At 47.0% G+C, this 24,828-nt stretch overlaps 1 protein-coding gene across 1 annotated transcript in view; it reads right to left on the bottom strand.

Moving 5' to 3' along the window:
* Positions 1 to 366: 366 nt before the first annotated feature.
* LOC128342435 (uncharacterized) overlaps positions 367 to 24,828 on the bottom strand; it is a 53,869-nt gene continuing 29,407 nt past the window's right edge. Inside the window, exons 3-4 of the mRNA XM_053289716.1 lie at positions 5,834 to 5,967; positions 367 to 3,407 (exon numbers count right to left, since the gene is read on the bottom strand). Coding sequence (XP_053145691.1) covers positions 2,440 to 3,348 — 909 coding nt within the window. The 5' untranslated portion in view covers positions 3,349 to 3,407; positions 5,834 to 5,967 and the 3' untranslated portion in view covers positions 367 to 2,439. The remainder of the gene's footprint in view (positions 3,408 to 5,833; positions 5,968 to 24,828) is intronic.

Here is a 24,828-nt window from a genome sequence, read left to right on the forward strand (position 1 = left end):
AAAGTGGTTCTCCATAAGTAGGAACCAATTATTCATAGCTGTGGGAACCAATTATTCACAGTTGTAGGACTCCAGGGAATATTTGGGGAAGCTACACTTTCTTTTATTGTTTTAGAAGTTGATTCTGGAAAATGTTCCTTGTAGAGACTACAAGTAAGCATATGGCAAGGGGTTTCTTAATGAGAAGCTAAAGAATGGTATATAACTTAGGGATATGACGCTAACACAGTATTTTTGTTTTCTAAGCCAAACCTTTGGCTTAATAAGAAAGATTCAAGTCAATAGGTCAATGGGCATAAATTATTTTATTGAAGCAGGAGTACTCTAGGTTTTAATGGCAGGGGAGAATAAGTTAATTGCCGCATATCACAAGTATGGATACTTGCTATCAATGAAAAGCAAATCTTGTGCTTGAAGTGAAAACAAATTAAAATTAATTAATCAGTGGAAAACACTTCATTTGATCAGGGAAAAACAACTGAAAATATCAAATCTGGGTGGACAAATAGGATAATCAAGTCAATACACACACACTTATATTGGCCTGAAGCCACAGGATATGTTGGAGATGCACACGTGAATCCAATTAAATTCCTATTAGTTACCAAGTGGCTATATTCTTAAGCTGAGTCTGTTCCTGAATAACTATCCACCCATTTCCTGAGTTTAAATCCTCTTCTCTGCAAGTGGAATAGAGCTTCTCTCTTTTTGGTATCCCTCCCAGCGAGTTTGCTAACTGTGGGAGAGCAACATTTCCTCTTCCTCCAGTCCAACCCATCCAACCATGATTTGCTAAGAGCAAATCAAAGCCTTCTTTCAATTGCTCACTGTAGAGGGTGCAATCAGAGGATAGAAATCTGTGAGAACAAAAGGTCTTACTCCACCCACTAATGAAAGGTAAAAAGCACAAGAGACTGAATAAGCCCATTAATATAATCTTTAATCACTGTCATTGTCAAGAAGAATGGCTGCAAATGACCAGGACCAAACATGCTGTTCATCTAATGGTGCCCAAAGTTAGTCTAGATTATAATGCCTTCCACAGAGGTGCAGGATATATTTTTAATTGCTTAGGCAAAATATGTAAATATCAAATGGAGAGCTCTGCAGAATGCAGCTACCTTAAACATAGCCCAGAATATAGCCAAATTATGATTTGAACATCCTGGATTTTTCTTTGACCACTTCCTTCCTTCCTTCCTTCCTTCCTTCCTTAGGGTGAAAACTGCAGGACTTATCCCCAGCCCCAAGCAACCTGGCACTACCCTAGGTAGAAGTCTCTTATACGTTGGCATTTTCCTGTTATTTTCAAGGTGGCCTTAAGGATCACTTGAAAGCATAATGAGGATTGCCTGACACCCAAGAAGACACGAGACACAAGGTTTTGTTGTAAATCGGGCCACAATTTATTTAACTTTAGCAAGAACTTAAAGAGCAGGGATGGCTTCCCACTTGGCAGTGCGGTACTACAGGCATGCACCACCAGGGCATACCTAACCTATGACATGGGCGATACACCTTGGCTCCAGGCAACCCCAAACACTCAAAATCCGGGGTTGCCTATCCTAGCCGACCTACTGCCGGGCCCCTGACAAACATCACCCCAAGGTAGCCGTTCAGCGATTCCTTAGGGCTTAGCCTGCCAGGGTAGGTCAACAAGGGCAGATATCCCTGAGCCGTGCAGTCTCTAGGGAGTTGCCCTTCTCAACCCATAGCCAAACGCTTACCCGAAGGTGTTCACCAGCCTGAATTGTCTTCCCCACCGCACTGCACCTGCCACTGCGCGGGTTAGCCTAGCTTAACCCGAGCTACCCCACCAAGTGCGCAAGTAAACAGCCAATCCCTGCTCCAGATCACTCAAAAACAAACCGGTCCCGCTGGGCGAAAGATGGACACCATCCCCCCTAAACAAGCTGGGTACCGAAAAGAAGATAGTGGGATGGTCAATAGTCCCCCCCCCGATGGACACTAAGAAGCTCGAAATCTGTGCATTGACCTTCCGCCTGGCCCTTTCCACCCCATAAGGGTTGCTCGCGCCTCTCCAAACTCTGCGCTGTAGCATGGCGGACCAAAGAATGACAATGCCAGGGCACCATTCGAGAATTTGGAGAAAGTCTTTACGCAAGCAATGGAAAATGGACAACCCTGACCTAAACCCCAAATCATTTTCCCCAATGTGAAGAATCAATATGTCAGGCGGCGGATGCGCTGTCAGAAATTCCCACAACATGGGTAGCAATTGGGCGATGACGATCCCCCTGCGACCAATCCAGGTGATGTCCGCCCATCGACCCAGGCCAAGCTGTGTTCCCGGCCGTGCCACTCGAGCCGTCCTGTGTGCCCAGAAAACAATGGAATGGCCCAAAATGAGCACCCGAGCCCTCGCCGCCCGACGTGCAGGGCCTGTAAAAAGAAAGAACCGTCAGCGCCGTCACAACACTAGCGCACATACCTCTTGTAGGTGGCAGACCGCCAACGCCCGATGCGCTGGATGGTCTCGCCTGAAAGACCCAGCCGGGAGGCCGTGGAAGCAGCGCCAATGCGAAAAGAGTGGAGAGACAGCTGCGCAGTGTCAACCCCAGCTGCTCCAAGCGCCTGCTGCGCCACCGTCCAAAACTGATACTGAGAAAGGGGGAGCCCACCCTCATGTACAAATAGGCATCCGGGGGAAGATCCTCGCAAGGCCATGTAGCTGCCCAGAGCCCGTACCGGGCAAAGGAGAGCGTCGTCAGCCATATGTAATGACACTAACTGTCCCCTGCCGCGTTGGTCAGTCTTAGAGAACCGAAGGCGCAGCTGCGCCACATCCCGCCCCAAACTAACGTCCCCGAACTGAACCACTTTGAAAACAGGGCTGTGCTGACTCCTGGGGAGCAATTCACCTGCTCGAAAGGCCCCAAAGAACAAAACTAACGTGGCCGCCCGAAAGAGGGAGGCCTCATAAGATGACCGGCAAATTCCCGAGTAATGCACCACCGCACCCCGTATGGCGGTGGGAAGCAGGGGCCTGCGGCTGTCAACCGCGACCGGGTGTTCCCTAGTCCAACCCTCCAACATCCTCCTCACCCTGAAGTCCCCAGTGGTATCAGCCATTCCTTGGGATTTTGACTGAAAAGCTAGGGCTGCCAAATAACCCGCCATAGCCCCAGTGGACAAGCTCTTACCCTTGAGATAGACTAAAAATTGCATTAACTGTTCCGCGGGGGGAGGCCAGTCCTGGCACAATCCTACCTGGGTCCTAAAATCCTGGAAGGTCCTGCACTGCCTAGTGTAAGCTGCCCGTGTGCTGGGGGCCAGAGAGGCCCAAACCGCCCTCTGCGCTTCTAGGCGCCAAGGCTCCACAGCCATGTCAGCATCTGGTCGGGGAGGCGCTCCGCCTCTGGCGCCAACTGGCGAAAACGCTGAACCTGAAAACGAGACAGCGCGTCTGCCAGGCCATTCTGCACCCCAGGCACATGGTAAGCCAGAAAAAGAATATTGTTAGACAGGTAGGCCAAGACGAACGCCCTGACTAGGGACATCACCCTGGGGGACTTTGAGGTCTGTCTATTGATCACTTGCACGGTGGCCTGGTTGTCGCACCAAAAACGGACCGTCTTGTCTCTGAAAAGGTCCGCCCAAAGATGCACGGCCACCACAATGGGGAAAAATTCCAGGAACGTCAAGTCCCTGGTGAGCCCATTAGCGACCCAGGCATCCGGCCACCGTTCAGCGCACCAGCGGCCGCGGAAATAGACGCCAAAGCCTAAGCCGCCGGCGGCGTCAGAGTGAACCTGAAACTCCGCTTCCAAGAGGAGCGACTCCCGCCAAAAAGAAGCTCCGTTGTAGGAGTCCAAAAAGGAGGTCCACAGGCGGAGATCAGCCCGCATGGGGGCAGTGACTCTCACCCTATGGTGACCGCGGCTAAGACCTTTAATAGCATCACAAAGGCGACGCAGGAAAGGCCGACCAGGCCCAACAACCCGGCAAGCAAAATTTAGATGCCCGATGAGCTGTTGAAGCTGTTTAAGGGTGACCTTGCGCGCCCGCACACAGGAGGCCAACAAGGACCGCAAGGTGGCCAGCTTCGTTTGAGGGAGCCTGGAACAACAGGCCACAGTGTCCAGTTCGAGAAGGTCAACACCGAGGTGGGTCCCTCGGTCTTCTCCTGCGCCAGCGGGACACCCAAGTCCGCGCATAGCTTTTGAAAGACCTCTAAAAGGTACCTGCATTGATTGGTTCTGGGCCGGGCCACCAGGAGAAAATCATCCAGGAAATGAGCCGTGGACACAAGCCCCGCCTCCCGCCGCAGGGCCCACTCCAGCATGGAGCTAAACGCTTCAAAAGCCGCACAAGAAACTGAGCAGCCCATGGGGAGCGCCCTGTCAATGTAGAAATGCCCCTGAAAGGCGAAGCCTAGGAGATTAAAATCCTCTGGGTGAACAGGGAGGAGGCGGAATGCGGATTCGATGTCGCATTTTGCCAGCAGAGCACCCTGCCCACATGAACGGACAACTTTGACTGCCTGGTCGAAGGACGTGTACCGAACAGAACACAGGCTGTCGGGGATTCCGTCGTTAACCGAGGAACCGTGGGGGAAGGAGAGGTGGTGAATAAGGCGGTATTCGCCTGGCGCCTTCTTGGGTACTACTCCAAGAGGCGAGATACGCAAGTCTGGCATGGGCAGCTCCCTGAACGGACCCAGAACCCGCCCCAAGGCTATTTCCTTGTTAATTTTGCGAAGCACCACCGCTTCCATCCCCTCCACGGACTTAAGATTAGAGGACATAACATGAACTCTTAAACCAACGTAAGGAATGCGAAAACCAAACGTAAAACCCTGTCTCAGATACTGCGCTTGTGCTCTCAGTGGGTAGTCACGCAAAAGGCATTCTAAGACCGGAAGCCTAACTGGGCTAGGGCCCTTTTCCAACAGTGGCACCCTGCGGGGCACCACCACCCTTCCTGCTTCCCGCCGGCGGATCCCTTGAACCCACCCGGGAGCCCTTGACGCACTGGCAATGAATGCTGGCATGTTTGCCCCCGCAGAATCCGCACTCATGCTTAAATCAGCAAGGGGTCCTGTTGCAGCTACCGCTAGTATTAAATGCCCAGCATGGCAGGGTACTTTGAACACCCTGCGCAGCTGCAGGCCCTGAGGACTGCGCTGCTGGAGTTCTAGATATCAAATGACCGCTGTCAGCCCGTTCTCCCGCAATGGGCCTCGACGGAGTCATAATGAGGAGCCAGAGTTCCTGGTGCTGCCTATCCCAGGGAATAACCGGGTTGAGAGAGGCCCGTAATCGAAAGGAGCGATCATAACGCTCCCAGGCATTGCCCATGAAGTCCATGTATCCCCTATGAATGATATCCATGTACTTTACAAGGGCAGGCCCTCTAGAGGTGTGTACCTGTAGCATGACTCCCATATAGACTGTGTAGCCCGACAACCAGTTGGCCCAGTTATGCTCCACTGGCTTGCGTTTAGGTTTCGTCTCCTCTTTCTTTTGTTCCCCATCTTTCAGGGCAGGTTCCGGCTCCCGAAAGAGCAAGTGGAAGATATCCACAAATTCCCCACGCCAAATGCGTTCCTTAACCGCGGGCAACAGGTGGTCACCCAGCGGCAGGGAGGTATCGCATGGCGGATAAAGAACCTGTGACCCCGAAGAATCCAAAGTGGCACCTGCGGCTGCAGGGATTGTATTACCAAGAGTAGGCGCAGTCCCCTGCCACACCTGCGTGCAGGTCCCATAAGGGGATGGGTGGACAACTGGGGCCGGATGCCAACCATACATGCTAAATGGCTGCGCCCAGGGGGACAGCCCCCAGGGCCAGGTGTGGTGTAAGGACTCACCCGGGCCATGCTGATCTGAAGAACGCGCATCTCTTCCTCCAGACTCAGGAACGCTCTGTACACTATCTTTCTCCAAAGTTAGATCCACCGCAGGCAGAACAGGGCGTGGCTGTTGGGACTCCAATGCATCAATCCTGGACGATAGAGACTCGATTAGCTTGGCACGTTTAACCCCCCTGGTAACCCTTCGAGAACCAGAGGGAAGGCCAGAAGGACCACCCCTATCAGCCGCTGCTGCCAAGCCCTGCTTCTCCTTTTCAAGCGCTTCCAACCGCGCTATAAGGGCCCGCACAGTACCCAAGTCCCCATCATCATCTGATGAGTCCGAAACCGGCGCAGGGCGTGGGGGGGGACGAACCCGCTTCCCACCCATCTTAGCCTTGGCCTTCTTTGGGCCCATTGCAATAAACAGAAGCACCTGTTTTTAATTCTAGCAAAGTACGCGAAATTCCCACAAATACGACCCAAACCAATCCCCCGGGCCCAAAGGAGAGAATCCCTCTGTGAGGCAATGCCCCAGCACCCACAACAATTTCACTGGGAACAGGCCTGGCTTGGGAGCTAGGAACAGGCCCACCAATGCCCCACCGTGTAGCCTTCCCCAACCCACAGCAATCTCCTACTCAAGAGGGGGGGGAGAATGCTCGCCACAGGCGGGGGGGGAGAGTTTCCACCCGCCGCTGCTGCCCAGAGGGAAAAGGGGGGGCCCACCGTCCAGAGAAACCCGGCCAGGACCCGGGCTATGCAGGGGGCAACCCCAAAAAATCGGCCGAAAGCCGCTCCAAACCTCGGGGGGGGGGCCTTAAAAAGCCACCCCCCAGATGACCGCCACCACCTCGGAGGTGGAAACCCGCTCCCAATCTCGCGCCGGGACGAAATGCAGGAGCCTGAAGAGGCGTCCTGCTCCGATGCCTGTTGAGAGCGAACTGAGCTCTCTTGGCCTCGGAGCAGGACGCGGAGCTGTAGCCCCGCCCCCTGCACGGGCCCTTTGACCAATCAGGTCAAAAGAATCCTCGTGCTTCTAGAGGGGGCCAGGCAAGAGCGCTGTGCCGCTTAGTCAAGCGGCAAACAGCGTAAGTACTGGTAGTACCCAGAACACAATGTAACTGGGCCAAACCAATCTTGCTTTCCTCTGGGGATGTGTGAGCCGGCTCAATTCGAGCCAGACTCGACCAGAGTGGGCCCAGTTCGAACTGAGCCAGTTCAAAGCTCGACTGGTAAAGTGGAACCCCGTGAGGCATCCCCTTTACCAGTAAAGGTGCAGGGGGGCTTCCTTAAACCTGGAGGGTGGGAGAGGAGTTACTAATTACAAGTTGCAGCAGTGGCCATGTGGGGGGCAGTGGTGGCGGCTCCCTTCCACCACCGCCAGCCTCCCCCAGAGTAAACTGGGGCAGCAGCAGCCCAGTTCGGGCCTTCTTCTGCCTGATTCAGGCCTCTGCGCACTCATGCAGGCCATTTTGGTGACCTCCACACATGCGCAGAGGCCATTTGTGTGACCACCTCTGTGGCTTCTCTGCTGCTTCTCCACTCCCTCCGCCACCGCCTCTAAAGGTATAGAGGCCAACAGAGGCTGTTTTTTTAAGCTACCCGCACCCACCCATGCCACCTTTAGCATGAGAATTAGGGTTGCCCTTTACTTGTAAAGGGCAATCCTCAAGGATCCCCCTTTACAATTATACCCAATCCAGCCCATGAACCAGTTCTCCAAACCAGGGGCTGGCCTGGTTTGAATTCAGACTGCCCAAACCGGGCTGGCTCAAAGCAAGCCACCTCGCACATTCCTACTGAGCATACTGTTTTACAGAAATAAAAGTACTGTGAGGATCCTAGGTATCTAGGCTATCTTTGATGTGGTGAATTTGCTTGCTCATTAAACCTATATGGACCTTATTGCAGTTTCTGTGTTCTGTGCAATACCTAGCTCATTACTGGTACTTCACAATAGTAGTTGTACTATTATTCATTCATTCAATTTCTATACTACCATTCCAAAAATGGCTCAGGGTGGTTTACACAGAAAAATAATAAATAAATAAGATAGATCCCTGTCCCCAAAGAGGGCTCACAATCTAAAAGAAACATAAGATATGCACCAGCAACAGTCACTGGAGGTACTGTGCTGGGGGTGGATAGGGCCAATTACTCTCCCCCTGCTAAATAAAAGAGAATCACCATGTTAAAAGGTGCCTCTTTGACAAGTTAGCAGGGGTTACTAGTAGCAAACCATTTTTGCATGGTTTGAGGATCATGGCCTATGGGCTACTGGTAGATAAAGTATTGACATGAAATGGAAATACAATTTGATACATACAACTCAATAATGATGAATTAAAATAAAGATACAGATTGTGTGCTGGAAAGAAGAGCACATCATGCAATCTTTTGTGAGGCTATCACCAAACATCACTGAAAATAAATGGAATGGTGGTGACCTGTGCTTTATATAAATGTAAAATGTTAACATGACCATTGAGATGTAACAGTTGCCTATAATTTCTCTTTTGCATTTCAAGTGAGATGTGTCTAGAATAGCAGCCAGCAGCCGCCTATCCACATACATTAATGTATTCCTACTCAACTCAGTGGGATTACACTTAGGTAAGCTTCCAGTGATCTTTACTACCACATCAGAAGTTGAGGGCATACAGTGTGACCTGCGTGCCCAGTCAAGATTCCTCAAACTGCACATTTCAAATGCACTTAATTTAAATGCAGCAGCATGTGATAAAAAAAGCTACAGACCAAGTACATTTACATAAATTAACAGGAAAATGATTTGGACTAATGAATAAGCATTGCTTAAATACACACATGTTGTGAACTTGGGATGAAAAACAAGCAGCAATAAAAGGAGGTTAAATTCATCCCAATAAGTGGTTTACTACAAACGTATCTAACTAGTTCTATTTTCTGCTATCAAATTTCATTCCAGTATTGTTTTACTGATACCTCATTTACTCTTTATATCCTCTTCTCCTTTTTATATATGAACAAAAAAACCCAAACAAACCCATGACATTTAAGGCATAACATTAATATGTATTTCACTTGTTGGGGTTTTTCATATGCAAGACTGGCATGTTAGGAATGTTAGGAATTCATTTTAAAAATCCATGTCATTGGATTCAAGATCTCCACATTTTACAACTGGGTGTGTGTGGGAATGGAAAAAAATACACATGCACATGTCAGAGCTAAGGATATATTCATGTGAAGCAGAGGTTTTTGTATGTTGTATCCAAACAAATGCTTGTGTCATTGACTCTTGCTTCATTCCGTTTCCTTTCACCCAAGTTCTAATTAAAGCAAGGCTGTATTGGGCTGCCTTTTGCTCTGTTTCATCTCCGGATATATATATTTTTAATGTTAAATCCACCAAGGAAATCTCCTGAAGGCTTTGAAGTCTTGGGGTGTGTGAATAAAGATGTCACAATTGCACACACAGCGCTTCTTAATGAGGACAGAAGGTTTGATGTTGGAATACTCCAGCATAAAGTGATTCTCTCCTAGTTTGCTCTCTCTCTCTCTCTCTCTCTCTGTGTGTGTGTGTTCATGCTTGCACTGCAAGCTCCTTAGAGCCTATATTTTCTGAAAGCAAAGGTAAGGAGAAGACAGGAAACTGACAGTAATGTTGGCTGACAGTTTGGCATGCTGTAGAGAATTCTAGCATCTCTGTCAAGGCCCTTTATTTTATTTTGTCTATGACTTTACCAACAATAATTAGTGCCCTAGTCTTCCTCATGGTATCTATGTTCCTACTGAGTTGGCGATCCAGCTAGTGACCCATATTACATTCCCAAGTGACCTCTCACTTCAGTGGTAGCACTCAGGGCCGGATTAAGCTAGTGTGGGGCCTGTAGCATATGTTATGAATGGGCCCCAAATTTTTAAAATGCACATAAATATTGAAACATAAATTATTTACTTGCATAGTAAAGTAATTCAATTATTTCATTTGCCTAGTGCACCCCCACCAACCGCCCCATGCCTCCACTCAGCTGAGCCAGCCAGTCAACAAACTTTGCAAAACACACCCACACACACTTTTGTGACTCCTGACCGTGGGTTCTCCTTTGGAGTTATTTTCACAAAGAGAAAGGGGGTGGGGAACAAAACTCTGAATGTTTAAATTAAAAGGTTCTCAGGAATTCTGTACTTTGAGAAATCTGAACCTATTAGCAATTTTGGCACACAACAGTGGATGTTTGATTCCAATGTGTGCAGAACATATTGGATCCCAGCAGCCATCACATTAAAAGGGCCATTTGACAATATTAAGAATATATGTTTAACCTCTTGTGCAAGCCTGACAGGAAAGCAGATGTATATTTAAAATAGTTGATGCATTGCAAATGAATGTGATTATGATGAGGTGCATTAGCAACTTCCATGAAAACAGAAGTATCCAAAAGACAATCTTTTGGCAGGAGGCACAGCCTCTTTCAATCTAAATTGCACTAACCTGCTTACTATTAAAAGGAGGAAATGCACAAATCATTCAGTGCAACCCTAAGCATGTTTATTCAGAAGTAAGTCTCACTGAACTCAATGAGCCTACTCTCTAGTAAGTGTGTTTAGGTTTGCAGCCTCCATTTATCTTTGGACAATTTCAACGGGCATCCCAATGTAAAGCTAATGAAGTTGGCAACACAGCAGTAGTTATTTCAGTTCTAGAGGAGAGGAAAGGAGCTCACCTTAAATTTGGCAGTTCCTTGAAAAGCAATGATCACAAATTCCCTCCCAACAGCACTAGATACTAAAGGAGGATATAAGTGACCTTACCCAACAAGACCGTGATATAAGCTCCCCTCAATTGATCCACTAAACTTTGAGACTCCTCTTGCCGTGCATCTGAGTTACTTCTGGCTTTCTTTTCCGTCTTAAAGGTACACATTCTCATTGTTTATCTTTACCCTCTCCCAGTCAGTCGGAAAACGCTGGCAACATTCAACTAGCATCTTCTTTAGCTTCCTTTCTTCTGCCCGGCATTAATAGTTAGTTGTTTTTTAATCTAAACTGCTTTTATTTCTTTTACTCTCTGTGTGTATGTTTTTAAAAACTTTTACAGTTTAAACAAATAAGGACCAACTCCCTGGCGATTAAGTTATCTTTGAGACCCCTTTGCAAGCTATCTGTTCCTACTGTTGTTCTTACTACTCCCCTCCTGTGCTGCTTAACATAATAGATAACCCAATCAACACCATGGTGCCAGGAAGACCTTGCTTAAACACCCTTGAGCAAGGCGAGTGATGCCGGGGATGAAAATGGGCAGCAGCAGGCAATGAGGAGAGTCAGCAGAGAGCACCAAATAGAGAGCAGAAAGAAGGGGCAGACATTCAAGCCAGGCATGCGGGGCCCTAGAAAACGTGGGGCCCGTAGCAAATTCTACATTTGCTACTATGTTAATCTGGCCCTGGTAGCACTACTCACATGCAAAATGATGCAGCTCAACAAGGAAAGATGCAAACAACCTCTTGGGACATAGGTAGAAAGTTGGGGTAGGCTAGGGACTAGGAGTGCAATTAAGGGAGGAGAACACTGGTGAATGTGGCATGGCTGTTTTGCCTCTTTCTGTTTTGCCTGTTTCTTCTCAGAGAGATTCCAGGAAGGAGAGATCCTGATCTTTCCATCCTTCTGGGTGACCTCTTCTCCCCTCCTTGCAAACTGTTTCCTCTGTGTTCTCCAGCTGCTAAAAAGGACCGCATTGTAAGTAGTCTTGGACACGGTCCCATTTAACTGCTTTTTTCTCATATTGATGAGCAATCAGATAAATGGCATCCCAGATTGCTCAGTTGCCTTTCAGCTTTTTGAGCTAGAGCAATTTAGCACAAGGGTCTCAGTAGTGTCCAAAAAGAAAAATCGACTTTGCAATGTAATGGGCATAAGTGTATTATATCGCTGTGGCCGTTTCTCCACTGAGTTGTATCTCAGGAGTTGCCCATCTTGTCCTCAAGACCTGGCTTCTCTGTTCAGAGGTAGTGGAACTTCTGAGTATAATTAGACAATGGGATATAGATTCATCAGGGCTCTTCTTATGTCTTTATTAATTGATGTTGCAGCCATTGATCAGGCCAGTGCTACTCCGGCAAGCTACAGCCTAGCCTGAGCCCAAAGAAAGTGTTAGCTCTGATGATGGTTGTCACTCCCCCCGCCTTTTCTGAATTCAGAAGAATAAGACCAGGTCAAGTCAAAATAGTTTGACAACTGGTTCCTGCAGGAATAGTGTTTAGGAAAGAGCCTTATATATGTGCCACTTGAGCACTACCATGTGGAAGCCGTTCATGATGGCCGCCATGTGCAAGATATACTGTACAATGTGAAGTAGGCCTGACTACAAAAATAAGTGCTAAGTTTGTACCACACTCAGGCGTAGAGTTTATGGCATGCCTGTATAGTGACCTACGCTACTCTGTGCCTGACACAGTTCCTACACTGAGAAACATTTCCCCCATACCTTCTAAAGTGCCATACCAGATTCCAGTCCTGTTGGTTTCATTTTTCTTTTTTCCCTGAGCAATGCTATAAAATTGATCTGGTGACTGCTGAAGCTAATGCTGCTCCTGAGGATCCAATCTGTGCCATTTCTCATTAAGCTGCAACATAGCTGGCGTGGAGTTTTCAAACCAAAACCTGGAATTTCAAAATCAGTGTGTGTTGATCCTATAGTGCTGAAATATTGACTTTTCCTGTTGAATCATGTGCTGGACTTATCGACAAGGAGCATGTTATTGCATTTTTCATGTAAGGAACTCTGACGTTTGGAATTATTTATTTATTTATTTATTATTATTATTTTACACAGTCAGACAGGTGTTAATGACTGGTTTGTTTTATCCAGACAACGAGTCCTTCCCAAGGAACTGGGATGCCAGAATTTTATTGTCAATGTTGTTGCTGTTGTTATAGATATTGTCGCAGAATATAGGCTGTTCCCAGTAAAGCTGCTTTTTGTAATTGGCTGATGATGATTTCTGTGGCCCCTGTGGTGTTGAGGTGCTCTTCAAGGTCTTTTGGAACTGCACCCAGGGCGCCAATTACCACTGGGATTATTTTGGTCTTCTTCTGCCACAGCCTTTTAATTTCAATTTGTAGATCTTTGTATTTGGTGATTTTTTCTATTTCTTTTTCTTCTATTCTGCTATCCCCTGGTATTGCTATGTCGATTATTTTGACTTGTTTTTCTTTCTTCTCGACTACAGTTATATCTGGTGTATTGTGCGGCAGATGTTTGTCTGTTTGTAGTCGGAAGTCCCATAATATTTTTACATCTTCATTTTCTACCACTTTTTCAATTTTATGGTCCCACCAATTTTTGGCTACAGGTAGCTTGTATTCTTTGCAGATGTTCCAGTGTATCATCCCTTATATTTTGTCATGCCTTTGTTTGTAGTCAGTCTGTGCGATCTTTTTACAACAGCTGATTAGGTGGTCCACTGTTTCATCTGCTTCTTTACAAAGGCGGCACTTGCTGTTTGTTGTTGATTTTTTGACTTTTGCTCTTATTGCATTTGTTCTTAGTGCCTGTTCTTGTGCAGCCAGTATTAAACCCTCTGTTTCTTTCTTCAAGTTGCCATTCTTAAGCCACTGCCAGGTCTTGGTGATGTCTGATTTTCCACTTATATTGTGCAAATATTGACCATGCAGTGGCTTCTTTTTCCATTTTTCTGCTCGGTTCTTGACTTGTTCTTTCTTGTAGGCCTGCTTTCTTTCATTGGTGTTGAATAGTTTCGCATTATTGACCATTTGAAGTGCATCTTCTTCACTGTCCTTGATATATTCTTCAAGGCCTCTTTTCTCCTCCTCTACTTTTTGATGGACTTGCAGCATTCCTCTTCCACCTGAGCTGCGAGGGAGGTAGAGCCTATCGACATCACTGCGGGGGTGCAGAGCATGATTGATGGTCATGATTTTCCTGGTCTTACGATCTAGCGTCTCTAGCTCTGCCTGGGTCCAGTCTATTATTCCTGCAGTGTATCTGATAACAGGTATAGCCCAGGTGTTCATGGCTTGTATGGTGTTCCCGCCATTGAGTTTGGATTTGAGGATTTTTCTAACTCTCCTGATGTATTCACTTCCAATTTTTCTTTTAACTTCAATGTGTGTGATGTTATCAGCCTGGAGAATGCCCAAGTATTTGTAATGTTCTTTCTCTTCCAGGTTCTTGATCTTGCTTCCATTGGGCAGTTCTATTCCTTCTGTTTTTCTTATTTTCCCTCTGTTCATTATTAATGCAGCACACTTGTCTAGTCCAAACTCCATTGCTATATCGCTACTGAATATAAGGACAGTGTTTAGCAGTGATTCGATTTCTGACTGGGACTTTCCATACAACTTCAGATCGTCCATGTACAGCAGATGGTTGATTTTACTGGATGCTTTAGATGTTTGGCATCCGAGGCCTGTTTTGTTTAGTATTTGTGAAAGTGGGGTCATGGCAATTACAAACAACAGAGGGGATAGTGAGTCCCCTTGGAAAATGCCTCTTCTAATGCTAACCTGTCCAAGTGTCTTGCCATTGATTGTTAACTGTGTACTCCACATGCTCATTGCTTTTTTATATAAATATCTGAATGTTTTTGCTGACACCAGTTGTTTCTAAACATTTTAGTATCCATGTGTGAGGCAATGAATCGAAGGCTTTCTTGTAGTCAATCCATGCAACACTTAGATTGGTTTTTCTGCTCTTGCAGTTTTCTAAAATCATTTTGTCAACGAGCAGCTGGTCTTTTGTGCCTCTGGTGTTCGGGCAATTTCCTTTCTGTTCAACTGGAAGCTGTTGGTTAGTTAATAAGTGTTGCATGACTTCATCTGCTATTAAGTGGTCGAAGTGGTCTAATCATTGCCTCTTTCAGGCAGGGGGGCACCCTACCCTCCCTCAGCGATGCATTTATGATATTAATTAGGCCATCTCCAACAATCTCCCTGCTAGATAGAAGCAGCCAAGTCGGGCAAGGATCCAGAGAACAGGTGGTAGGCTGCACCACCCCAAGCAGCTTGTCCACATCCTCAGGAGTCACAGATTGAAACTAATCCAATCTAATACTGCAAGAAGGATTGCTGGACACCTCCTCCGTAGACCTTGCAGAAATAGTGGCACCTTCCAATTCCTTTGGAATCTGGGTGGCAGCAGGCACCCATTGGGGCGCTACCACCTGACCCACTCTTCTGCCCCACAGCCCCCTTTCTTCCCTGAATCCACCCCAAATAACATCAGCATCATCAACAACAGCAGAGTTTTGCAAAGAACCAGGCAGATTTCCAAGGGTCATATAATCCACACACACCCCCCCCGCAGAAATGCAATTGATCTACACACAACAGTGTGAAACAACAACAGTGAAATGCACACTGTCCCATGCATTGTGCACACTGCCCCACTGGCCAATGAGGTTGAATTTTACCCTTAAATTTCCTTAAAAGGAATAACGAGCAATTTCAAAATGGAGTTCTGAAACAGCCGAAACAACAAAATGTTTTGTATCCGAAACAGGGATGTTTTGTTTTGGCTACAAAATGTTCTGTTTTGAGCATTGGGTGTTTTGTTTTGTCTACAAAACAGCCGAAATGGCCTGTTTTGTGCACAAAACGTTTTGTATCCAAAACGAAACGCACATCCCTAGTGTGCTCTCCCCCTTGCAGGGGGAGGCCTCTAGGGCCTGGGACATGGGGCTCAAGGCGCTGCAGCGTGCCGTGCAGCACCCGGGAGTGGTATGCTCTTCTCTCCCCTTCACTGTTAAGCGGCCTTCTCACTCTTCTCTCTCCCCCCCCCCATTAGAGCGCAAGCTGACCTGGGATGGGGTCCCATTTACGAGGCATCAAACCTCCTCCATCAAACCATCCCTACCTCCGTGTGGAACTTGCTGGTGTTTACACCTGGGATGGAATGCCTTAGTTAGCTAGCAGGGATTGCATTCACATGGGATGCCACTCCTCAGGGGTTCTTGTCTACCAGTGGGCCACGGATGGAGGACTTATGGCTGGGATTGGCAATAGGGCTGCGGGGCGTTAAGCTAGGCTAACGCCCGCTATGGCAGGTACAGTGCGGAGGGAAGCAACAGCTTATAATCGGTGAGGCACCTTAGGTAAGCGTTTGGCTTCTAGGAGGAGGAGCGGATCCCTTGAGGCTTGGCAGATCAGGGTTGCCGCACAGCGCCTCTTCTCTGAAAAGCGACAGCCTTCCGTATGGCTTGGCAGAATCGGAGGGGCGTCGTTAGTAACAGAGATCTGACCTTAGGGTGGCTAGGAAGGGCGGCGCCTGCTTACGGTGCCGCATGGAGCCAAGGTGCTAACGCCATTAGCATCTAGGTCAAGGCGGCCACTCTCACGGCCAGCCTTCTAGGAACCGCACTGTGCTGGGTTGAGCGCCAATCCCAGCTGAGCGCCATGTTGGCTTGTAAAGAACTATGTTTCAATAAATGTGGCCCATTTCACCAAATAATCTTGTGTCCGTGACTCCTTGGGTCTGGGTGCAACAGTTATTTCTAAACATTTTAGTATCCATGTGTGAGGCAATGAGTCGAAGGCTTTCTTGTAGTCAATCCATGCAACACTTAGATTGGTTTTTCTTCTCTTGCAGTTTTCTAAAATCATTTTGTCAATCAGCAGCTGGTCTTTTGTGCCTCTGGTGTTTGGGCAATTTCTTTTCTGTTCAACTGGAAGCTGTTTGTTAGTTAATAAGTGTTGCATGACTTCATCAGCTATTATTCCAGTTAATAATTTGAACATGGTTGGAAGGCAGGTCATCGGTCTATAATTACTTGGAACTGCACCTTTTGCTGGGTCTTTCATGATGAGGTGAGTTTTCCCAGTTGTTAGCCATTGTTCAATATCACTTCCTTGCAAAATGTGATTGAACTGTTTTGATAGTTGTTTATGAAGGCTTGTTAGGTGCTTAACCCAAAAGCCATGCAGTTCATCGTCGCCTGGAGCAGTCAAATTTTTAATTTTCTTTGCCCTTTCACTTATTAATTCTGGTGTTATTATTAGATCTTGCATTTGTTGGTTACATTTTTTGACCTCTTTCATCCAGCCTGCTTTTTTATTATAATCAATTGGATTGTCCCATAATTTCCCCCAGAATTGCACTGTTTCTTCTTTATTTGGTGTTTCTACGTTTCTTGCAGTTTCTCCTTCAATGCTTTGGTAGAAACGTATCTGATTCGACTGGAATTGGAGATTCTGCCTGTGTTGTGTAATTCTGGCTTCATACCTGCTAATCTTCTTTGACACTGCTGTTATTTGCTGCTTTATTATTTCCAGGACTTCTCTAATTTTCCTTGAATCTAGGTGGTATTTTTGGATCAGATACTGTTTGGTGTTTTCATTCTTCAGCTTCTTGTCTTTCATCTCTTTCAATTTACTAGCATCTGATCTAAGCCTGGAGATTTTATTTTCTAATCTCATCTTCCATTTAGGTGATGTACTGCTTTCTTTTTTGACAGGTCCACTGATCTTCTATCCGAGCTCTTGTGTTGTTATTGTTGCTGCACTGTACATTAGTTGGTTTGTTTCTTGCAAATTCTTGGTTGTTATCTCTGCAAGTGCAGCATTGACATCTTTTAATGCCTGAGCAAGTTGTTTTTTGGCAACTGTTTTTAGAGCTTGAAATCTAACCCTGGTGGTTGTTTGGTTCATGTGCTCAGTTATTTTTTGCTTTAGTTCTTGTTGCTTTTCTGTTAAACGGCATTTGGGTTTTTGAGGTGAAGGCAAAGGGGTGGTTGTCTGGTTTTGATTTTGAAACAGTTCAGCAACAGTGGCATCCTTGATTCCCAACACCTCCTCCACCTGCGCCTGAGCAATTTCTTCTATTGGTGGTAATTCTTCTTCCATATCTTGAGCCTGTGTTGCTCTTTCCAGTTCTTCCAGCTCAACTCCTGTGAATACTTTATTTCTTATTATGTACCTTCTCTGGTCTGCTAGCCTTTGTTCTGTTATTTCTGTATCTCGATGCTTCTCTTTCCAAATTTGGTACATTCTTTTTAAATAACCTCTTCTACTTGGACTAGACTTGTAATAGCAGATCATTATTTCCTTGTTGACATTTTCCGTATATTTTTTTCGGTTAAGCGACTTTTCTTCCAGTAACTTTGCTGTCTTCAGCCCTGGTTGCTCAACTCAAGATCCTGAGTCCTGTTGCCCACTTGCCACCAGATGTCCAGGGACTATAGCACCTGGCGCGGTCCTTGTTGACCCGGGAGATGACCGATCCGATATAGATTTATTAAAGTTACGTCTCACCATATTGTTGATGGCAGAGGCACTCTTTGTCTGGCTCCTCTGGTGAGACCTGACCAGTATGGCTGGACCTCTGGCATAGCTCTCACCTTCCTCAGAGCATGCAAGCCCCACAACCACGCCAAGGTAGTGCCTCACTGGGGGTTGTTGTTGTTATTATTATTATTTTAAATGAAATTTTGCATTGACTGGCCTTGTCTGCATAGCCTTGCACTTTGATAATCAGACATGCTCCTCTCCCTGATCAGAAATTCTTTGTACAAGCCTTATGTGGGGCCTCTCAGTTGCTGTTGCAGCTAATGCATTTTAATGGGAGTGGAGGTGCACAATCACCCAATTCATTTGCAGGTTCAGGCACGGACTACGTACCGACTGAGCCTGTGGGGGTACCTATAGGGGCCCTGTATGCAATGAGATGTGAGAAATGTGGATAAAATCATCTGAAAAGCAGCGCTGCTGGACAGCTATACAGGTGCTGTAGATACTTGCCCAACTGAACAGAAAAGGAGGCTTCACTTGATTTATGATCCCATCTGGACTGCATTAAAGAACGGACGAGTGGTGGTTTTTCCAGAGTCTGAATAAAAATACTACTGGGCCTTGCTTTCTTCGGGAATAAAAGGAAGCCCGAGGGAGGAAATGGGGAAATAGGCAGCAACAATACATGTAATGAGATTCACTTCACAAGAATATTCATACTTCAGACATGAAAAGGTATCATGAAAGCCAAGCTTGTTTGAATAAAATAAAACATTAGGAAATTTTATATTTTGCTCCTACTCACTAAGTAATCCTGCAACTGCCTAGAATTAATTTACTGAGTAATTTCCAATTCCAGCACCAAGGACAATACCTAATATCATAGCTTCCTATGTACTGTACTCTGCCTAAAGTAAAATGTTAAGTGTGCTGTTGAATCAGTGTTGACTTCTGGTGCCCACAGAGCCCTGTGGTTGTCTTTGGTAGAATACAGGAGAGGTTTACCATTTCCTCCTCCACGCAGTATGAGATGATGCCTTTCAGCATCTTTCCTATATCACTGCTGCCCGATATAGGTGTTTCCCATAGTCTGGGAAGCATACCAGCAACCTCTGGCATGCTAAGTCAAGTCATTTTCCCCCTGTGCCATTAAGTGGCTTGTACTATGCTTATGGGACCAATATTATGCCTTGTATATTCAGTAACAGATGCCACCTAATGGTGCAGTGGAGAAGTAACTTGCCTAGGGAGCAAGAGGTTGCTGGTTCAAATCCCCTCTGGTATGTTTCCTGGACTATGGGAAACACCTATATCAGGCAGCAGCTATATAGGAAGATGCTGAAAGGCATCATCTCATACTGCACAATGAGATGGCAATGGTAAACCCCTCTTGTATTCTACCAAAGACAACCACATGGCTCTGTGGTTGCCAGAAGTTGACACCGACTCGATGGCACAACTTTTAACTGTATTCAGTAAGAGTAAAGCAAAACCAGGATCAAATAGTGAAAAGGTAATAGTGATGTATGGGATGATCGTACTGCAAACATCCAATATGATTGCCCATTCAAGACCACTTCCCAGCTTCTTGCGACTCATGTTGGCTTCATGATTCGTCAATAATGTGCAACACAAAACTGGTTCCAAAGTAACTTGAGTAGGGTCAGTTTGTGGCTGCTTTTGAGAGTATGAAAGTATCTAAAAGTTCTGGACTATATGGTAAAAACTGGGTGGACTGATTATTTTAGAGTTGGATAACATGTATTAATGGATGCTTACAATTTGTTTTCTAACGGCTTGGTTGTGACCACCTAGGTTGAGGAAAAATAAGACACGTTTCTGATAACTGCCATTCCCTCCTTACAATCACACATATATATGAACTCGGTCCATCCCCCCAGACCCACCCTTCTTCTTCCGGAGGTACATCAGAATCAGCCACATCAAAGGCAGGCTGTTGGGATGCATGGAGATGAATCTAATCACAGGTGTTTCCCCCCCTCTTTGAATGACTAGGAAGGTGGATAGGATTTGTTCATACGTCAATTTGTATACCTTAGTTGGAACTGGGAAGGGATTGGTCCACACATCAGACTGGTCATGCTGGGGTTGTTTTTTGCCTTTCTTTGCAACATGTGGCTTGGCTTGTATACAGAACTCCTCATGTTATGTTTGCTCTGAAAGTGCCCTCCTTGACTGCATGTTGCTTCTTTCTGCTTGTGACACATTAAAATCAGGGTGGCATTCATTGATCTTTGATGACCAGTGAATGGATGCTTCTGCCTTGTAAGAGCAGTTTAGGGAAAATGGGATTGCATTACTTCTATTATCTAGTTCTCCGGTGAATTGGGTTACTGGTCTTCTTTCTTGGCAACCTGAATGAGTTTAAATAACAAACAGAGACTGAGATATAAAACAATGTGAAATGAAGCCTCAGATTAGAAGATCTGCTCTCTTTCTTCTGCTTGTAGAAATCAGCGCTGCTGTCACTGGAGCTAAAATTAAAAAAAGACCAGGGGCGGGGGGAAATGCCACTGGTGTGATTTTTAGGAAGCACAGATCCAGACATAAGGTTCCCAGTCTTTTACCACATCTCCGGAGTAAAAAGATAGATCCAAATGCCAAAAAAAAACAAACCCCAAAACAAAAACACCCCACAACCCTGATCTAAATGCAAATTGAGCTGTTACAGAGGTTGGATTTGACCCTTATGCCTTGCTTGGAGTCAATACTAAATGTGCGATCACACCTTTCATTTGAAATTAAGTGCAAAGTGAGTGCCACTTTGGTTATTTTAGAATGTGTGGAGAAGCTTCAACTGTCAACATTTAAAGACCTCAGCTTTAAATGGGCTTTAGCAGAGAAACAGAGTAGAATAAGTGCGGGGGGGGGGGTAGACACATGATAATTCCCAGTGGGTGGAAGGTGACAGGCAGAGCCTATAAGGAGACTACTTTGCCAGCAGGTCTCCGTGAGCTGCTTCCACTCAAATGATTTCCAAGTCACTGACATCAATGCCCCACGTTTGCTAGGCCTCCAAACCCAATCCCAGCCAACTCTGTGGCCAGACTGTGGGCAAAGCGTCACCACATCAGTGGCTCAGCCACGATTGGCTACGATCTCCAAGGAAGTGTGCAGAGTGTGGTCATGCATTTTCAGAATGCTCTGCGGCCCTCGGCAAGGGAAGGGCATTGAAAGCCCTTTAGATGCCCTGTAATGCCAATGATGCTTCTGCCAGTCATGCCACCACCACCCACAACCCTGGGTTAGCTGGTTCGACTGCAGATGCTGCGGGCAATGGCAGACCTGTGCATAGGTGTGAATGGCCAGGCAGGGGGGTTGTTTCTGAGGCACTTTGTCTGCCATCCCCGGAACCAGGTAAGCAGTCTCTGGGATATTCCCACTGACCACTTCCCAACACACAGCAACAAAGTTTTAATTGGAGCACCAATGCCCTGACACTCTCATGGGTGGGCATAGTCTGTGTGGACATTTTGTAGCCACACTCAACATCATACCTTGCTCATGAGTAACCAGGGGTTGTAAACCACCCCCACCCCCAGGGAAGTGGCTGTGCCCCACTTCTCCACCCGTTCTTTGTAAAAATTAGAACAGATCTCCCGAAACCTCCCCATCTCTTCCCCTATGCAGACTTTGGCATGCCCAAAGGCCATCTAGATGCTCCCTTTGTCCTTGCCTGGGTGCGTGCATGGTAGGGAGGTAGGGGTAGACACCAGCATGGACCTTTCCCCCCATTCAAAACTCCTGGGTCCCAGTCCAACCTCACACCATATGCAGATCTGCCAGCTTGGGGAGAGGGGAGTCCCCATTCTTTGGCCACTGCTGGACAGTAGGTTGGCTGTTCTGGGGTGATGGCAAGGGTACACATGTACACATGAGCTGGTGGGTTTCACAATTTTGCAGCAGCTTGTCTGTGCCGTCCCTGAGACAAAGAAATCGGTCTCCAGGGTAGCACCCCACACAGCTGCCATCCAGAAAACGTCCTTGCTCTGTTCAGAGCACCCATGGCCTGATTCTCTTATGAGGGAGGCATTAGCGTGGGAAGGGGGTGTTTTGCCATCTAGCATCATTGCAGATTTGTCCAGACAATTCTCTCCTCTCTCCTCTGATAGTCCATCTCATGAGCTGTCTGGGGGTGCCTCTGTGGCCTTTCACTCACATGCCTGGACACTGAGCCCTGGGTAGGGTGACTGGATCCTTGAAAAAGTATATCAGTTGACCCAAGACTGACCCTGATGATCGGCCATCATCATGAGCAAGCTTTGGGGGGCATGAACCCCCAAAAGTAGAAGGGGCTGGGCCCCCTTCCCCAAACTTTCTGTGAAAAGAATAGAACTTGGCTGCTCCAGCTTCCCTGCTCATGTCTGCCTTTTGTATCTGCACCCAGCCATTTGACCCCCTTCTGGCACTGAGATGGGGTGCCCTGCTTGTGCTGCCACTTGGACTGTTTGTGCTTGTGAACATACATGGCAGTTGCTCCCTTCTCAGGGAGCAAAGCACTGAGTGCCCATCCTGTTGTCCCGTGCCCTCGCCCTACCACTTTCTGGGTGGGGGGAGCAAGGGACAGAGTGGGAAGGGGGGGGTGCCCCCAAGCAGCTGTGAGGCTTGATAGGTTGGCCAGTCCGGGATGGGGTGTGGCGACATCCCTGTAGCCTGTCAAATCCATAGCTGCATGGCTGACAGGAGGGACATGGCAGGTTTTCTGAGAGGCTGCCAAGGAGAAGTCCTGAAATCACGGAGCAGCCACATCCCTGGGGTGGGTCTGTGCTGCCGCTTCTATGGTTGGGGTTTGGAAATGGGTGCAAAACCACAGTTATAGCTGAGTCTGCAGTCAGGCATAAAAGAGACCAACTTGGGCCAGGGGCTTGAGGAGGGGGAAGTTGGCACCCCTGTCCTGCTGCTGGGTGGAGGCTTCTCTGGCTTGATTGCTGCGTGTCTCCATCTATTCCACCCCCCTGCAGGTACCTCCAGCTCCTCCATAAAGAGACCAACTTGGGCCAGAGGTGTGAGCCCTCTCGGTCAAGTGGGGAACAGCCGGTGGACCGCGGCAATTAGAGAGATGCACAAGTACTGGGTGGATTAAAGAGCAGGAGCACTGATGACAATAGCTCTCCCCCCACCTGCCTGGGGGGTTTCAGCAGCTACCCAGAGCCTACCAGATTAGAGTATTGCCTCTGTTTTAATAGGAGGGAGTTTTTATTGTTATTATTAAGGTGTTGCTCTTCTTCTTCTTCTTATTATTATTATTAATTCAATTTCTATACCGCCCTTCCAAAAATGGCTCAGGGCGGTTTTCAAAGAGAAATAAAGCAAATAAGATGGCTCCCGGTCCCCAAAGGGCTCACATTCTAAAAAGAAACATGATAGACACCAGCAACAGTCACTGGAGCTACTGTGCTGGGGGTGGATAGGGCCAGTTACTCTCCCCCTGCTAAATAAAGAGAATCACCACGGTAAAAGGTGCCTCTTTATCCAGTTAGCAGGGGTAAGTGTGTCTGGGGGGCATGTTATTTTGGAAGAGGCCCTTCCAATTGAGGTGGTCCTTGGCAGAGGGTGATATGGTGGTGAGGGTAGGGCATGCCAGGTGAGGAGAAGGCATGTTGGCTATATTAAAGTCATCACGCCCTCCAGTCCTTCTCCCACCAAAAGAGACCCCAATAACTCTCACAGCAGCCCATCTTATTTATTATTTATTTATTACATTTATTTATTGTATCTTCTTGCCTGAAGCTGATACTATTAAATGCCAGGTCCATAAATACAAAGACCACAGACATCCAGGAGGTAATCCTGGCTGAGCAGGCAGACCTGGTGTCCATTATGGAAATGTAGTTGGATGAGCGGGGGGATGTAAATCTCTCCCAGCTGTGCCCACCAGGTTTCCATCAGTTAAGGCAGGGTGGGCGGGGAGGTGGGGTTGCCCTGGTTCTTTGGAAGACCATCCCCCTCACCAGATGCACTGTCCACTGTTCTAACCAGTTTGAGTGTGTGCATGCTATGATGGGATCCCAAGACAAAGTTGGGATTCTCGTGGTATACTGCCCACCTGCTGTCTAACAGCAGGTGCTAACTTGGCAAAGAGGCACCTTTTAACATGGTGATTCTCTTTATTTAGCAGGGGGAGAGTAACTGGCTCTATCCACCCCCAGCATAGTACCTCCAGTGACTGTTGCTGGTGTCTATCTTATGTTTCTTTTTAGATTGTGAGTCCTTTGGGGGACAAGGATCCATCTTATCTTATTTATTTATTATTTCTCTGTGTAAAGTGTGCTGAGCCATTTTTGGAAGGAAGGGAGGTATAACAATCAATCAATCAATCAATCAATCAAATACATACATAAAATAACAGTCTCCCTGCCTGAGCTGCTTGAAGTGGTCTTGGATGTGGCATTGAGGACCCAACGGCTGTTAGTCCTGAGAGATGTTAATGTTCATGTTGAGGCTGCCTTGTCTGGTGTAGCTGAGGACATCATGTCTTCCATGATGACCATGGGCTTGTCTCAACTAATTTCTGGTCCCACACATGTGGCAGGCTATACACTAGGGATGTGCAAATGGGTTCAAAACCGAAATGATTTGAAGTGGAACCAGTTCAGTTCAAAGGCTCAGGGTCGAGCCGAGCCACCCCCAGTTTGGCTTGACCCTTGACCAACCCCCACCCCCCGGCCAGTTTGGGGGTTCGTGGACATAAACAAAAAAATGTAAAAAAAACATAGCCCTTCCAGGTGGGTTATCTGAGGCCGTGGGCAACCCCCAAAGAC

This window comes from Hemicordylus capensis, chromosome 2, assembly GCF_027244095.1.
Source record: "Hemicordylus capensis ecotype Gifberg chromosome 2, rHemCap1.1.pri, whole genome shotgun sequence".
In the NCBI taxonomy this organism is placed as follows: domain Eukaryota; kingdom Metazoa; phylum Chordata; class Lepidosauria; order Squamata; family Cordylidae; genus Hemicordylus; species Hemicordylus capensis.